Source organism: Pavona decussata, unplaced genomic scaffold, assembly GCF_977016875.1.
Source record: "Pavona decussata unplaced genomic scaffold, jaPavDecu1.1 SCAFFOLD_137, whole genome shotgun sequence".
In the NCBI taxonomy this organism is placed as follows: Eukaryota; Metazoa; Cnidaria; class Anthozoa; order Scleractinia; family Agariciidae; genus Pavona; species Pavona decussata.
In genome coordinates, this window is record NW_028145550.1 from 3,399,724 (window position 1) to 3,415,578 (window position 15,855).

The window sequence follows — 15,855 nt, forward strand, 5'->3', positions numbered from 1 at the left end:
GAATGTTCGGAATAATCATTTGAGCGTTAGAATCAACCGTTTGCCTTTGAGCGTTAGGACAAATCGTTAGAGCGTTAGAACAAATCGTTAGAGCGTTAGGACAAACCGTTTGAGCATTAAGACAAATCGTTAGAGCGTTAGGACAAATCGTTTGAACGTTAGGACAAACCGTTTGAGCGTTAGGACAAACCGTTTGAGCGTTAGGACAAACCGTTTGAGCGTTAGGACAAACCGTTAGATCGTCTGAAAAGCCGTTAGCTATCCGTTAGCTATCCGTTAGTTTTCTAACGTTAAACGGAATATCGTTAGTGTACGTTTTCCCAAAGAAGGTCACATTTATCCCCACTTTATGGTGATATCCCCACTTTATGATATCAACAGATCAAGAGTTGGAAAGTTTGAAACACTTTATACAGCATTTAAACAGTATGCAGCACAGTAAAGTACAGTGTATTGAGCACTTGGTAGCTTTTGTTTAATGAATGATCTTACTTTATAAGGATTTAAAATTGACAGACGTTGGAGACAAAAGTAACAGCTGCTGGTATCTTCAATCATTAACCTGTCAATCCTTTCTTTCATTCAATGGAAGTCTCATTTGATTTTCATCATAGCCTTTCAAAACAATGTTCTTTGTTGTATGTTAATTGATAGGAACGAGAAAGACAAAAGAATGAAAAGAGGCTTGAGACGATCAGATTAAAGGAGTGGAATAAACCTAGAGAGGACCTCGAATTGGATGATTTGAAGGTTTGTTGTCTTTCACGCAAATTTTTTATGCGCATCCTTACTGTGCACCTAATTCATGTCATAAAGTCAAACTACATCATGTTTGAGCATACACACAAACTTGCACTTAGGAATCTAACCGCATACTGTAGGACTGGTAGCCATTGGATTAACTTTGGCTGTAGTTTACTCTCTCAAATGGTTGGTGACATCTCCTCTTTTTTGGAAATAAAAAAACTTAATGTAAGAAGCTAAAAATTTTCCCATTTTGCCACCCACGCGACATCTGAATACTGGGGGCATAAAGGGCCTACGTGTATCTTAAATTTTTGGTCTGTTTTTTTTATTTTATTTTGCTCAGATCTGTGTGACTCAGTTGTGGCTTGTTTGTTAACAGTCCATTTCAGCCCTTTTGCTGTGGCTTTTGGTTCTCAGAGGGCACAACAGCTTTCTCAAAGTCTGGGGTGAAGCTTTGCCATTTGCAAAAATATAATACACTGTAGCAAATTGGAGGAAAATTTGACATCACTGACACTCTTTATGCCTCCATCCTTTGAATTAAATTTTTATTCTGACTTTCTCAATTCTGAACTCTCCAATCAGTAAGTTAAGTCTGATGAGCTCCCTATGTTCCATTACACAGTGATAACTGATACACCTGTTCTGATTCCAGGCACTGCCTCAGACCATTCCAGTTAGGATAAAGCTTCCTTCAGATCTGTTTGGTGACATGATGATGGTGTTGGAATTTCTCAATGTTTTTGGAAACCTGTTTGACATCAAAGATGAATTTCCAAATGGCCTTTCCTTTGGTACGAATAAACCATTCAGTATCCCACAAATTTTATTATGTCATTTTTTGCCCTGGATCCCTTTTTTGTAGTACCTACATGTACAGTATGTCATTTGCTGCCATTGAAAATTCCCTGACTAAGGGACTTAATTGTAGAAATACCTTAAAAGATCAATCATTTCATGAAACAGGTAAACATGGGGCTCATTTCATTCATTTTTCTCTTTCCCACATTAAAGCCCCTTCTTTGTGCTTGTTACCATGCTCTGCCAGTTTGTATTGACACTCATTCCCAAAATCCCATATAAAGCCAGCAACACACCTGCCTATTTTATAAGCCGTTCACTGTGATTGGCGTATAAAATCACCGATATCTGGCATATCAGATATTGGCAATTAAATTCGCCAGCATTCACCAAGTGTGCCTGTTCCCGCAATTTTCTACGCTCATAGCTGTGCATTGCCGGTAAAGTCAACCAGTCAGGTTGGGTGATTTTATCACGTGACTTGCTTGCTTGCGATTTTCACTGGTGATCAAATTCACCGCAATTGGCGTATAAAATCGCCAGGTGTGTCACTGGCTTAAAGTAGGGAGAAGACTGTAGGAGGCAGGGTAAAGATAACATCCATACACACTGTAGACTGTATTTGAAAGCTGTACAATATTATTTCTTGTAAGACTTCCAGATGTTTTCTCTGTTATGAGGGGTTGATTTGGTGTTAGACTAAATTTACTATGTACAGCAAGACTGTGCATAACTTGGAGTGTGGTTTTGATGCCTTTGTTTGTGGAAGTTTTCACAAAGGATTAGGGATGTTGTTCACTAGCGCTGTGAAAATTAACTTTGGGCATAGGTGCCCAAACAACTGGATTTGGTTTCTGTACCATGAAACAACAAAAAGTTTTAATACTCCTTTCTGGACAGAACGAAAGTCTGTGCTAGGGTTACCTGCAGAATTTTGTCTCTGGCCTAAAAGCTAAATACTGCAGAGACTAAGCAACTTTATACTTGTACCCAGGGTTCTCATAAGAAGACAGGACCTGGGTACCAGTACCAGGATACACAAGAGTCAGTACCTCTCTACTTTCAAACTGAACATAAAGAACTTAACTTTAAGTGAAATTTGCTGCCCAGCTTAACTCTCCTATAGGTGCCCCCTACTTCAAAACTTAATGAAACCCCTGTGCACCCTGATCCATGAACCAGTGAACCTCTAATCATTAAACCAGTAGTCTGGTTTAAAGACTGGAACTTGTGCTAAACATTACAGATGTACATGTGTAAACTACTACACCTCCACAACAAAAGTTGCATTCATTAATTTATTATAATCTCTCTTTCCTTATGCTGATTCAGCCATGTTAGAGGAGGCACTAACAGAACATGATGCAGAAGGTGTATACTATGACTTAATTCTGTTCTTACTGGGAGCAATACTGCGCACTCACTTAGAGGAGGAAGAGGAAGAAGGTCTTGATGGAACACATGATCACGAGCCTGTTGTTGACATGGACGACGATGCTGATGAGAAATCACAAGCGACTGTGTCTGCCTCGGCAAGTATGGCGGCAGCGTGGCCCATGCAGTACCAGGGGAAGCCACTCCATGAGTTAATTATGGACCCATTTACGAGCTCCGAACTGTTGAGACTGCACTTGTTGTCCTCTGGTGCCAGGATAGGTATGTAAGAAATATATTACTGAACATGACACAAAAGGAAGCCTTGGGTGTGTAACAAAACTTTCATTAAAACCAGTTTAGGCAATAAGTGCAACAAATATGTTACTGTACATGGCACAAAAGGAGGCCTTGGGTGTGTAACAGAACCAGTTTAGTATTGACTTTGTTGATCAACATTGAATAGTTTTCTGGATAAATAACCCTATGATAAATTATTGTTAATGACATTTTTTTTTCAATGAGCTGATGATGTTTGGTGCTATAGATGATTATCCCAGTTGTCAGGCTTTTTTGGTCATCTTATAGCTTTTTATCGCTATGAGTTCAGGGAATTTTTAAACGGTGCAAAATATGCCAGAGTATGAAAACAAAAATTTTCATTGTCATTAAATCTATTGACTATTACTAGGAAAGGTCCTGCCACAAATCTTCTGACTTCTATCAGGATCAGACATTGCACTCAGTGTTCACATACATTTACACTATGAAGTCCTTTTAAGCTGCAAATACAAGCCATAGAACGTCCTTGAAAAGTATATGAATTTATTTGTCCAGCAAGTGTACAAACCTATAGAAATACAATGTACTGCAGTTTGTGGCTGGATGCAGGAATAAATACTCCTTGAAAGAATCAGGTCATGTAGAGTTTTGCAGGCCACATTGATTTAGTGAAGTTAAAACCATCTGTAATATTCATTAGGGTGTGGTGAGTCTTCGTATCGTTGGCAGCGTCGTGGTGGATTCACCTACAGTGATGATGCTGGAGTTGAGTTTCGTCATGCTGAGCCTCATCTGTTAAAAGCACTGGTGACTGGCAATATCTACGACATGGGAGCTGAAGAGAAACTTAAAGTATTGGTGGCTCTCTGTACCCAGCTGATAACCTATGCAACTGCACGAGACTATGTGGAAGAAGGCTTTGACCAGTAAGGCATCATAAACCATGTGAACTGTAGCTTAAAGAATAAGTCTGGTTGCTGTATGCGGTGCCTTTATTTAATTGCTGCAACTAGCAGATATTACAGTTTATTTGACATAATTTGAAACCAAATAGGCACCTATTTTGCGTTCATTAAATTCTGGTAAATCATCTTCACCAAACTGGTTAAAATGCCCAGGTTGCCATTTTCTATGGTTAGTATTCTCCTGTCACCTGCGGAAAAGTCTAGAGGATAACTGTTCACTGCAAAGCTATTTAAATTATTTATTCTCCACTATGAATGTGATGCTATTCCCATTTTGGTAGATCTTCTAACAGTTTACCTTAATTTGTAGTGCAAAAGTGATGATATAAAGTCAATGAATACACCAATCCCCCAATCACTGATGTTATCAGTAATGTTCAGCTGGAATTCCACAAACCTGCACACCACTTTTCCTCTGTGACAAGGTAGGTTTGTTGTATGCCTGGGTTAATGTTGTTTTCTGTCACCGTCCCTCAGGTGCCGCAAAGTCCGTCGTGAATGGCAAGAGGATCAATGGGCAGATCAACGGAGGGATAAGGAGGAAGCTGCTGTGAGGTACCGGCGTAAACAAGAGGAAAGACAGCGACAGAAGGAAGAGCTGGAGAAACGCAAGAAGGAGAAGGATCAGGAAAAGATTGATGCAGCAACAGGAGAATCAAGGTAACAGAGCAAATATTAATTAAGGAGAGCATGTGTTGCTTCTGCGACTGCATTGTGTGCTTGATTTTGACCTGCTCTGTAGATAAACCTTATTACAAAATAGTTATCATGATTTTAATTATAATGTACATACATGTATTATTTTGTTTGCATTCAAATTAGCCCTTCTTGCCTCATTCAACGTAAACTTTTTTTATTATCTTGTAGCTTAAGAACTGTAAGCTGTAGCTGTAAAAAGGGTAATTTGAATGTGAGCAAAAGAATATTAAAATCGTAGCTGTTTCTAAATAATTAAGGTCTATATATGTATCAAAAAATAGTGTAATTGAGGTCATGCTCTGTCAGAAACAACATTTTTATTTCTGTTGGTTTGCTAAGAATTTTCAACTGCTTCAAACTCTTTTGAAAAAGTTGAGTGTGTTTAAAAAATTGCTATGTGAAGGCACATCATAAATCCTCAAGGTGGTTTGGGCTAGTGGATTATGGCGTGGGCAGGGGTGGCAGGGGTGGCGGGCATGCAAAAAAATGCAATTCTGGTTGGGCCACGTAAAATATTATTACAGATTGGTGGATAAATTTTAAGTGACCTCCCTCCCCTATAAACCCCCCCCCCCCCCATTCCTTTTGAGGTTTGACAGGATTGTGTTTTGGGGGGGCCCTGAAATCATTCCGATGATAAGCGGGTTTATGCCGTCCAGATGTCACACCCTAGGGGTGATGGAGTAGCTGCTTTAAGATGTCCCATGCATAGTGTAGAGTTTCAAGCTGAGGTTTGTGCCATTAATTTGCTTTGATATTTTTAGCACAAAAACTAAAGAGCCAACCAAAACCGAGTTAGAGCAGAACAAGGGTGATCAGAGCAAGAAAGGGGGTAAGAAAATGGCAAAAAGGAAGGGAGAAAATCCGGATAGCTCTCAACCAAGTGAAACCAAGGAATCCACAAACACTGACGACAAGGCTACAGAGGAGAAGGGAGACTCCAACCAACCTCCTGCTTTGACTAAAGAAGAGGAAGAGGAACTTGCGCAGCAAAGACGAGAAGAACGCAAACGCAAGGATCAAGAGTTCATGTATCAATTGTCAAAGGCAGTGTCTAGGAGTGCAATACAGCCACTAGGGCGGGACAGGGTGTTCAGGCGTTACTGGGTGTTCAAGTCATTAAGAGGACTCTTTGTTGAGGATGATGACCCTGACCAGCACCTATTATTGGAGCCAGAATCAGATTCTGAATCAGAGGTAAGCTTAATAAGAATTCAGCCCTGTCGTACTAATTGGTGACACTGAACAAAATAGTTGTGCAAACTGGGCATTTGTTGAAAATCCCGACTGGCAAGAGGCAGACCAGTTGGCTATTTACAATGTACATGTGTACAAAGCGTGGTTGTGGGTTTGAAAATGATGCTACCATGAAACAAATCCAAGTGGCCAGAGCAGGACTTGAACCCGGGGCCTCTGGATTACCAGTCCAGTGCCCGAACCTCTAGCCCTATTAACTTGCTCCTTCCACTTCTACATGCTTGATTTAGAACGGGATTAAACTTGAACTTATGCAGGTGGTAAAGTCTGGCATGTTGCTGCCAGGGTGCTTCTCAGTTTTGGTTATTGCAGCCACTGTTGCCGTCGCCGTTGCAGTTGCTTCAGGTCCCTAATATTTACAGTACCGCTCAAAAGTAAGTTACCAGTCTCGTCTCGTTTCTCGCGAGACGAGAATCTCGTTTCGAGAGACGAGAGTCTTGTCTCGAGAGACGAGAGTCTCGTCTCGCGAGAATCACTGAAGCGGAAATTTTGGAATATTACCGAGTTTCTTGCGAGAAGAACTAATGACTGAATTTCTCGCGCACTTGTCTTGTGTTGCTTTTATTTACACTGTATGCCGTTTTTAAAACGGCCTGTGCCAACGGTGGTTGATTCCGTCGACAAGTAAGTTCGCATTATCAGAGCTTATGTGATTCGAAACAATTTTGTCTTCATTCAGTTCAAAGGTTTCGATTCGCGCACAGTGTAAGAGATGATTTATTTCTTCCGTCACTTCGAAGGTTTCGTTTTAGCGAGCTCGCCGACATATCAATTTGCAATTGAAACTTTCCCGCACACACAATTCCTACATAAAAAATCCCAGCCTTATTAAAGTCAAGTTCTGTGCCTGTATCTATTAAACAGTTTTTTGAAATAATAACCCTGACACTTACAATGTTTTTCAATTTCACTGCGGTTCGAATTTGCATACATGTACATGTATCATGCTTTGCAAACCGCTATTGAATCGAACTTCTTTGCGGTTGCAGAGGCTTTTTCTGCCAAGAAAAAACAAAGTTGTGTATAAAGAAAATCGAAAACAGAAACGTTGTTGAAGAGCTAGCGTAAAATGCGTAGTTCTAGTTCAGAATTGATTTCAGTTTATCGTGCACCGAATTTGCATATCGACACCGCGCCGCGCTTACATCTCAACCTTCAAAAACCGAAAGTCGTCGCTCGATTGACACTTACATTTTAGCCACAACCCTTGGCCACAACCCATTATTGAAAAGTAACAGATAGGTTTTTTAAATGCAAATCACATGTAAGTTTTAATTTCGTATATTTGTTTCACGCCTATGTAATACGCAAATAATCTCTAGCGCACGTACAACAGAGGCCGCAACAGTCTAACTGGTCATCACCAGCTCTTTAAAGTGTATGTGTTTGTGGGTTATTTTTTTCTAAATCCCTGAGAGAATAAAAGATATAAAAACATACACAGCATTTACAATCTCTTCTACACGAAGACGCTTTATTAGGTTCTGCAAATTTATTAGCTCCGATAACCCGACGTGCCACCTCCGAATAAATGCGCAATGACAGATTAATCAGTTCGGTTATCTTTGCAGCCGTCGTTCGCTTACATCGTTGAATCGCTCTGTAGAGGTCTAAATCACAAAGTACAGTGTATATACAAACACATTAAGTCCTCGATCAGTCGGTAAGTCGCTTAACAAAGCAAGTTCGATTTTGTTTGCAACCTGGTTCACGATCGATAAGCTTGCGACCGAACTCCATAATTCAGCTTGCTGCGTGACAAGGGCGTCCTGCCGTATCAACAAAACTCTCACGAGAAAAGTCAAGCCTAAGTAAATGTACTTACAGTTTTTTCACCCTCTCGCGAGACGAGTGTCTCGTCTCGCGAGACGAGAATCTCGTATCGCGAGACGAGAATCTCGTATCGCGAGACGAGAATCGCGTCTCGCGAGAGGGTGGTAACTTACTTTTGAGCGGTACTGTATGGTGTGCTGAGTTTCAATTGCCACCTCTGTTAAGGCTGATTTAGATGGTACAATTTTTGCTTTTGCTTTTCTTGCGCATCTTGGAACATCATACAGAAATCATTTACAAAGTCTCCTTCATTCAACATACATTTCACGTTTGTTTCATTGATCATTGTGAGGTCTTAAAACATGTTACGGCATTAATTTTTTATGTGTTTATCACTTCAATCATAAGAAGTTGTAGGTTTGATTTACACCAGACAATTGGTATTGCGAGGTTGTTGTCAGTTTGTTGCTTACAACAAAGTTGTACCACCTAAATTACCACCTTCATACACTGCATTTTAAACCTTCTATGTGTGGATAGGGACAACTATCCCAAGCAATTCTAAATGAAATTAGTATAAATCTACTAGTGTTCTATCACGAATGCCGTTCTCTGATTGGCTACGCTACTCGCTATCTATTCTGTGATAGATAGTGAGTAGCGGTTTTCAACAAAATGGCGGCCGCTTCGTCGCGTTTTCAAAGTGTCTGCGATGAGGATATAATTAATTTACTTGTTTAGCTTTGAACGACTAGTAGATTTATACTAAAACAATTAGATTATTCGCTCTCGATTTCTATGCGTGATAGCTGATTCGGGCTGCGCCCTCACCAGCTATCACGCGATAGAAATCTCGAGCTCATAATCTAATTGTTAACTAGTTACATGTATAGTAAGCCATATTTTTTTGCCTTAACAGGGCACTGAAAATGAAAGTGGTGGTGAGCAACAACAGGAACATAAAGAGAAAGGACAAGAGAATGGAAAGTCCACAACAGAATCAAATGACGACAAACCTTTGGTTAATGGCCACGCTGATGAGAAACACACTCCAAAGAATGAGAACTTTGACAGAAAAGTTTTGAACATGTTGAATGCATACCAGTTAACAAAGAGTTCGTCTGAGAATAAAGACTGCTGTGATTTATACAAAAGGAGATCAGTGGTTAGATGGTCTTTTTTCAATTGCAAAGAGGATGTGGATAACCTGTTGGATGCTCTGAATCCAAGAGGTTTCCGCGAGAGACTTTTAAGGGAAGCAATCCAACAGGAGTACAAGCAGCTTACACTTGCTGTGGAAAAGTGTCCTCTGAAGGAGGAGGTTCAAGCCCTGAAGAAGGATGCCAAGCCCAAAGGAAGGCGAGGAGGGAGGAATCAACCTACTGTGGACAAATCACGGTATAAGACCATGGAGGAGTTCATCGAGGCTAACTTGCGTGACCAGATTCTCGATCTGGAGGACAGAATATGGCAGGGGAATCTAGGCTCTGTCAGGGGTGTGGAACGTGAGGAGTGGAGAGCCAAAGTGGAAAATGGAATCTATAATCAGTTTTTTGAGGAACAGGGTAACAAAGAGTTGAAAGTTAATGGCATCAGTGAAGTGAAGGAAAATGGAGCTGAAGAGCTAATGGAGCTTGATGCAAGTGTTGAAGAAGAGGGCAAGCTGAGCAAGGACACGAGTGGTGAAGAAGAGGGAGGGAAGAAAGTGGAAGAGGAGGAAAAACCAATGGAGTGTGATGAGGACATAAAGCCAGTTGTTAATGGTGTAAAAGATCATATTAAACAGGAGTGCCATACAGGTAACTGTTACAACAGTGAGAGCTACATGTATTTGGATCCTAAAACATTGTCTTTTATGATGAAGTTTACCTTCTTAAAAGTATAGTACCTGGAACAAGTTGGAGTAATTTTGTTGGTTGTTGTTGTTATTTTTTTATGTTAACCAAACTTGCAACCTTAAAAGGTCATTCATTTGAATGCTCTTGTTGTGTCCTTGGACAACGACAGTCCACATTATCTCTTTTCAGTCTGGAAAGCAAAATGCTCATCTGATCAAATGTCCCAATGTGCTAACCAACATCTTACCTCTGCCCATAGTTAATTGAGGGACTGGTTACAAAACCTTGCTATGAAAACAATGGTTCTGCAATTTATGTTTGAAGGGCTGCGACCCTGTACAATCCTTTGTTTTAATGTTCACACCACAGTTGAATATCTTAACAAAAACGTTTCGATTGGTCAGTTGCTCCAACACATTCCAAACACTATTGTTGTTTGTGCAGGGTCAAGGCCAAAAAGGTAGACAAAAACATGTAACAGAGAAGTTTGTCAGGTTTCATAACCATTGCCTTTAATTAACTACGCTCTGCCTTTATTATCATTCACTGCCTTTTCTAACTCTAGACTTTTCATCTGTGATAATTTTCAGGATCTGAGGATCTCAGTCAATCAGGTCACAAGCCAGCAGAGCGCTCGTTTTCAGCTCTTCCTCTTCATCTGCAATCAGACAGTAGCCAACCGTCTTCACCAGCAGGAGGTACAAGATGCAGCACACCCACTATCAGCTTAGATGTAGGCTCTGTTTTAATCAACCCAGCAGTCAAAGAGCTTGCACTGGAGCTCCTCAAGGTAAGATGTCTTCTCAAAAGGTTATGAACAGGAATTTGCAGCATTTTCTTTTAAGTGGGAAAGAAGGCTTGTCTACCTTTAGAAGTACTCCCCTATTTTTCAAATTTCTTCCCAGTTGCTTTGCAGGAAAGAATCGGATGTTTTGAGTTGTGATGAGATTCTTGTTGACTTGTAATTTGTTGGATCTTTTGTCATCAATCAATCAATCAATCAATCAATCAGTCTTCTTATTTGTCCATAAAAGTATAATTATTGTTTTACAGAGATTGTCTGTAAGAGGAGTCAACTGTTATCATCTCTTATGGACCCTAGGCTCTCAGCAAACCTTTGTGGGCTTTTTGGCGAGAACTCCTGTTACAGTTAATATATGGTGTATGCTATACTGTTGAATCTTTAAACTGGACAGTACCAGTAATTTAAACCAGTTAATCAATTTACTTACTAGTTTGATGAATGGCGGTTGTGTTTCAGATCAAGTTCCCCTTGGTGTTACTTCGCTTTGTCTTCACCTTTGGTTGAATTATCTTGCGTTAGAGCCTTCAGTTTTCGGCTAACTTACTTTGATTTTGTCTTGTGCTGCTTTTCAGGTGGAACAAGGGATTGAAAGAAAGTATCTGAATCCACCTCTTGGCGAGGACGAAGAGACGAAGCGCCAAAAACAAAAAGAAGCAGCCGCCGCTGCCGTCAGCGAGTTCAACGAGATGATGAAAGTAGCGGAAAGTAAAGAAAAGCAAAAGAAGGAGAAGAGAAAGAAAGAAGCTGAAGACAATGGAGCAGAAGCCAAGGAAGGCGAGGTGACGAAAGAGGATAGGGATGCGGAGGACAGCAGTAGCAGCTCCTCGGAAGGTGAACCTGTGAAGCAGAAGACATGTCTGGAGAGGTGGGAAGAGTCTCTTCTGGCCTGCACAAACCTTTCTCAGGTGTTTGTGCATCTGAACACGCTGGATCAGTCTGTGGCGTGGAGCAAGTCGGTATTGAATGCTCGGTGTAGGCTGTGTAAGAGGAAAGGAGATGCCGAGCACATGCTCCTGTGTGATGGCTGTGATCGGGGCCATCATATGTACTGCCTTAAACCACCCATAAAGGAGGTATGTAGTAGGGCACTAGGCCATGTCTGGTATGGTTTAAAGTGGGACTTTCAAGCGCTTGGGTAATTAACCGGCGATTTTCCCTATAAATTCACATTCACGCTGTCTGGTTTTCGATTTTGTTGCGAGCAGAGTTCATGAATAATAGCTGCCTTGAGGAAACGCCCGGGAGCAGTATGAAATGTTTTTCTGCCCACACCACATGGACTCTTCTCCCACTGCTGCACAATTCAAAATCGCAGTCAAGTAAAACGGCGATTTAAAATTTAAACTTAAAAATCACAATTTTCTTTGTCCAGGTTGAAATCTCATTTGGGTTTGGTTTTTATCATTTTTTTGTTTTCGTGGGAGTGTTCAATTGTTTCATTTTGATTAGACTCTTTAAATGGCGTTTTTGAGTGTGGCTGTAACGGCTTCCATGTTTCTTAATTTTGTTATGTTTTTAGAACGAGGACACCAATCTTAGTGAACTGCGCTGTTTTCCAGTTCAGAACAGGCATCTTTTTTTTGGACAGTGGAATGTATAAGAAAAATGTCAACATGCAAGTCAAACAAAAGCCCTTTACATATGGAAATTGTTCAACTAATCTATATCTATACCATGGCAGCCTTTTGTTTATCGGTCAAACAAAGTCATGGAAAGAGTATACTTGATGTTCGTTTATTGATGTATCTGCAGGTTCCTGAAGGTCAGTGGTTTTGTGCGGACTGCCGCCCTAAGGAAACGAGGCGTAGTGACAGACGAAAGAAGCCTGTTGCGAGTGAGGAAGATGAAGATGTTAATTACGAAAAAAGATCAGACGACGAGGAAGAGAGCGAGGAAGAAGATAGCGACGAGGACGAGGAGGAAGCTGAAAGTGAATCAGAAAGCGATGAAGAGAAGGATAAAAGTAAGAGATGCTTCTTCTTCTTCTTCTTCTTCTTCTTCTTCTTCTTCTTCTTCTTCTTCTTCTTCTTCTTCTTCTTCTTCTTCTTCTTCTTCTTCTTCTTCTTCTTCTTCTTCTTCTTCTTCTTCTTCTTTTAATCCATGGTCTCAGGAGATCGCTGCTTGAATACAAAAGTCTGTTGTCTAGAGACAGTACCTAGGACTCGCTTAATAACTATGACTAAAAATACTTATATAGCACAGTATCCTTAAAATGTTCTAATGCGCTTTACAGAGGAAAAATCAGTCGAAGGCTTTCCTACATAAAAAGTCTTAACTTTAGTTTTAAAGGAAGGGAGGCTTGTGGTAGACCGAATGACCAAAGTAAGAGCGTTCCATAATTTAGGAGCAGCAAACATAAATGTCTAATCTGATAAAAGCCTCATGAATGCACCCCTTCTTACAGATGCCTGTTGCGTGAATAGAAGAGTGGAAACTTGACTGCAGTTCAGACGCGTCCTAGCCGCCACGGGTTTCTATATTGAAATGAAATTGTTGGGGCATACTTTGCTATTGCTATTTTTGTTTTGTCTTGTACTTATCAGGCGATGCAAGTGAGAGCTCGGAACATGGTGACCAGTGTGCGATGTGTTGTGAGGGAGGGGAGCTGTTGTGTTGTGACACGTGTCCATTGGCCTACCATGTCAGTTGCGCTTATCCGCCCTTGCGGCGAATCCCGCGCGGAAACTGGGCCTGTCAGGTGTGCACTGGGGCGGACGACGAACGGCCGCGGAGCTGCCGCGTTAAAAAGGCCACTATAGAAGGTAAGCAGTCTTGAAGTAAATAGCAACTGATATGATTGTTATCTTTTTTAATTAGTTTCAGTTCTTCAGATTTGGTGTAGTGTCTTTTTTTACCGACCAAATAGGGGCCTTTAGCAACAGCGACAGCGACGGCAGCGAAAACGGAATTTGCTATCAATTTAGGGTTCGGGTATGAAAACGAATATGTTTTTAAGAATACAGGGGCCCGTTTCTCGAAAGTCCCGGTAACTTACCCGGCCCGATAAGTAGATTTTTAAATGCTTTTTTTTCGCGAGTACAAAGTGATTACAGACATGGTACTTGGCCAATGTTTTCATAGAGTTATAGGATTTTGAAATTTAGTATTCGAAGCTAACAAAACTTGACTTCTGTTGAGAAACATTTATCACCAAAGACACTTATCGGACCCGGGAAGTTACCGGGACTTTCGAGAAACGGCCCCCAGGTCGGAAATTGGTAATCCATTCAGGGATAAAGTCGGAAAATGGGTGGGAAAATTGCACATTTTGGACCACAAAAATGGGTGGGGAAAACACAGTTTTGCTTGAAAAAGCCCCCGTCATCTTATATATGGGATCAATCGAGGATGGAACTTCTTGACAAAATAGGTTTTGCACAGGGCCATGGTGTGAGAGCACCTGTTTACGTTGGCATGAAGATTGCAGTCTTTTATTTTTTGTTTAAATTTTAAGCTGCCCAGAAAAGTCTTCAGCGAAGCATCAAAGTGGTGAAGAAGAAACCAGCTCGCAGCGTGTCCCGTCCAAGCAGCAGACAAACAAAGAAAAGCAGCAGTCGATCAAGGAAACGACAAGTGTCGTCCTCTCCATCTCCTCCGCCGCGCTCGCGAAAAACCGGCGTCAAACCCGACAAAAAGCCGACCAAGCGCCGACGGGTGTCTTCGTCATCAAGGTCGTCGTCTCGTTCTCTATCGCCACCACCAAAGGCAGGCCGCAGGGGGAGCGTGAAGATTGCGGCTCGCGGGCGCGGCCGAAGTTCTATCGATTCTTCTCGTTCTTCGTCGCCGGTGCTACGGACTCAAAGTAAAAAGCCTGCTGGCAGGAGAGATCCCAAGCTTGCGGCCAAGTTTGTCGTCTGTCAGAAACTACTGGACGAGGTGATGAACCACGAGGACGGCTGGCCATTCCTAGAACCTGTGGATCTTACTGAGGTAAGCTGTGTACTCTCACACCCGCAGACACACTCGTTAGGGTTTTTTTTCAGTCCCTCTCCGTATTAGCACTCGTCCCAGTCCTTTTGTTCTAAGGCCGCGGGCGTTCGTACATCCAGGACTGATCAAGGCACTGGGTACGAATCCTTAAGCGGTATGAAAGCTAAATTTTAAAGAGCCTGTATCATTTTGTGAAACACATTTATAAGTTTGTACTAAAATCGGCACCAATCACTAAAAAATTTGAATCTAGCCACCAAATCACACAAACCGTTGAGTGTGGATCGAGCTCTCATTAATTTCCTGTTCTCGGTCTTTGCTCTGTTTCAGAATCCCGACTACCTTCACTTCGTACAAAGGCCCATTGACTTGGGAACCATAAAGAAGAATCTCGCTGACAAGGCGTACGAGTCTGTGGAAGATTTCGCCGCGGATGTCCGCCAAGTTTTCATCAACTGCTCCGAGTACTGTCGGCCACGTGGTAAGGAGGCCCGAGCTGGGGTGAGGCTGTCGGCGTTCTTTGAGACGCGGTATTCCGACTTGGGACTGGACGCATCTGACGGGCGAACCACTCGCAGTAGACGGACATGAGTGGACTGGATCCAGAGAAACGAATGGCCGTCGTGTAGTCTAAATCTGACTGTAGAAGTCTGAGATGGTCTTCGTGATGAACTGTGCTTTCAATTTGCACCCTAGAGAGGGAGGGGGAGGGGTGGGATGGGATAGAATTGGGGTCGGTTGAACAATCTGCCAGCATGCGACATGAGAAACAAACAAACAAAACAGCAACAACAAAAAGACAGAGCTGCTTTTTTCCTTTAATTCAAATTTGAGTGATTTTTCGGCAAGGCACTCTAATATATTTAAATATTTCTATAAAACTTAAGACATTGATGAGCGAAAATCAGTGTACTATTCGTCTGAAACATGGGAATCCTTACGTAATTCAATTAGCACTTCATTCGCAGCACTGCATTGATAGCTTTTCACGTTTTACTTTCGTGTATGAAATATGCCAGTTTGACCACTAAAGACCGGACGTAACAAAGTCAGAGGGGAATTGTGAAATTGCCGGTCGACAGAGCCATACAAAGGAACGACTGAAGCAGTGGCTTCCATTCCTCTTGAATTACGCCCCGACTGGAATTGCAGGCTGGTCGGCCCTTTGTAGTAGGTAGTCTGTAAGCGTTCTATCGTCCCCTTGGTCAGACTTGAGTTTAGTCTCTCGCGGCATTTTCCGTATTAAGTTTTGTGGCGCCTCATGTCACCCTATATCTGTGTAGATTTTGTTTAGTCGCGCGTTTTTTGCCCAACCCATTTTGCGCCGTAAAGGTTCATTTGTAAGGGACTGCTTACAGACTAAATGCTGACCAGACTGTAAGTA

At 41.7% G+C, this 15,855-nt stretch overlaps 1 protein-coding gene across 1 annotated transcript in view; it reads left to right on the forward strand.

Moving 5' to 3' along the window:
• Positions 1–15,185, forward strand: part of LOC146467375 (bromodomain adjacent to zinc finger domain protein 1A-like) — a 31,267-nt gene extending 16,082 nt beyond the window's left edge. The window contains exons 7-19 of the mRNA XM_085126253.1: positions 655–750; positions 1,403–1,541; positions 2,881–3,204; positions 3,905–4,130; positions 4,647–4,829; positions 5,633–6,065; positions 8,818–9,697; positions 10,327–10,526; positions 11,114–11,614; positions 12,294–12,504; positions 13,085–13,303; positions 13,996–14,471; positions 14,802–15,185. Coding sequence (XP_084982379.1) covers positions 655–750; positions 1,403–1,541; positions 2,881–3,204; positions 3,905–4,130; positions 4,647–4,829; positions 5,633–6,065; positions 8,818–9,697; positions 10,327–10,526; positions 11,114–11,614; positions 12,294–12,504; positions 13,085–13,303; positions 13,996–14,471; positions 14,802–15,062 — 4,149 coding nt within the window. The 3' untranslated portion in view covers positions 15,063–15,185. The remainder of the gene's footprint in view (positions 1–654; positions 751–1,402; positions 1,542–2,880; positions 3,205–3,904; positions 4,131–4,646; positions 4,830–5,632; positions 6,066–8,817; positions 9,698–10,326; positions 10,527–11,113; positions 11,615–12,293; positions 12,505–13,084; positions 13,304–13,995; positions 14,472–14,801) is intronic.
• Positions 15,186–15,855: the final 670 nt, after the last annotated feature.